Source organism: Acyrthosiphon pisum, chromosome A2 (assembly GCF_005508785.2).
Source record: "Acyrthosiphon pisum isolate AL4f chromosome A2, pea_aphid_22Mar2018_4r6ur, whole genome shotgun sequence".
NCBI classification, from domain to species: domain Eukaryota; kingdom Metazoa; phylum Arthropoda; class Insecta; order Hemiptera; family Aphididae; genus Acyrthosiphon; species Acyrthosiphon pisum.
In genome coordinates, this window is record NC_042495.1 from 75412243 (window position 1) to 75413137 (window position 895).

Sequence of the window (895 nt, forward strand, 5' to 3'; positions counted from 1 at the left end):
GTCACACGTGTGTACAGTTATTATATGTTATGACTTATGAGAATATATTATATATAAAATTTTTGTAATGTATATTATTTTTAAAAACTTAATTTATATGTCTTACATTAATTTATTGTTTATGAAATATTAAATTAAAATAACTTACTGTATATTGATAAAAAAAAGTCTTGTGGGTCCAATGACTGTAGATCAACTAAAATCGTAATATTTTGTTATAGAATGCACGGTGAGCAGTTACTTTAAAAAGTTTCTATTAGAACATATTTTGGTTATTATCAATTGATTCAAATCGTTTAAAAATGTAAGTCTCAAACAAAATGAAAAATATATTTTTAATAGATATATTAATAAAACAACTTATGTCTTATTGTAAGTGAAATATTTTATTTAAATTTAAATTCATTAAAAAAAAGGTGGGTAAGTGGATGTCGCTCTGCTGTACAGTAGGTTACAAGTGGGTCACTGTATAATGGATAGTATTAAATTTGAATTCAATGATATAATATTACTGTATGAGAAAAACGATTCTGAGCGGAGACGGTTTGTCAGTCTAGATATTAGACATACATATTATAGGCATACTTATCTATAGTATTATTAATAATTTTCAAATTAATCATATCACAATATCCATTAGGTAACGCGTTATACATCAACAACAAACCGTGGTACTATCATAGATATATAAAAGTATACTTTAGAAGTTACAAGTACCCACACATAATATTATACAATCACAACAAAATAACTATTAAATAAATAAATTAATAAAAGTTGAACATTTTATAAATTTTTAACTACAAAATAATTATTCAATTTTAAATTTGATTAATTTTATCAACATTTTAACTTCAAATGCTTATAAAAAAAATTGTGCCTATGTTTTTGTAAT

At 22.7% G+C, this 895-nt stretch overlaps 1 protein-coding gene across 1 annotated transcript in view; it reads right to left on the bottom strand.

Moving 5' to 3' along the window:
• The window catches only part of LOC100570090, a 57193-nt gene that overhangs the window by 41209 nt on the left and 15089 nt on the right, over positions 1-895 (bottom strand). Inside the window, exon 3 of the mRNA XM_029489982.1 lies at positions 149-196. Within this exon, the coding sequence (XP_029345842.1) occupies positions 149-196 (48 nt within the window). The remainder of the gene's footprint in view (positions 1-148; positions 197-895) is intronic.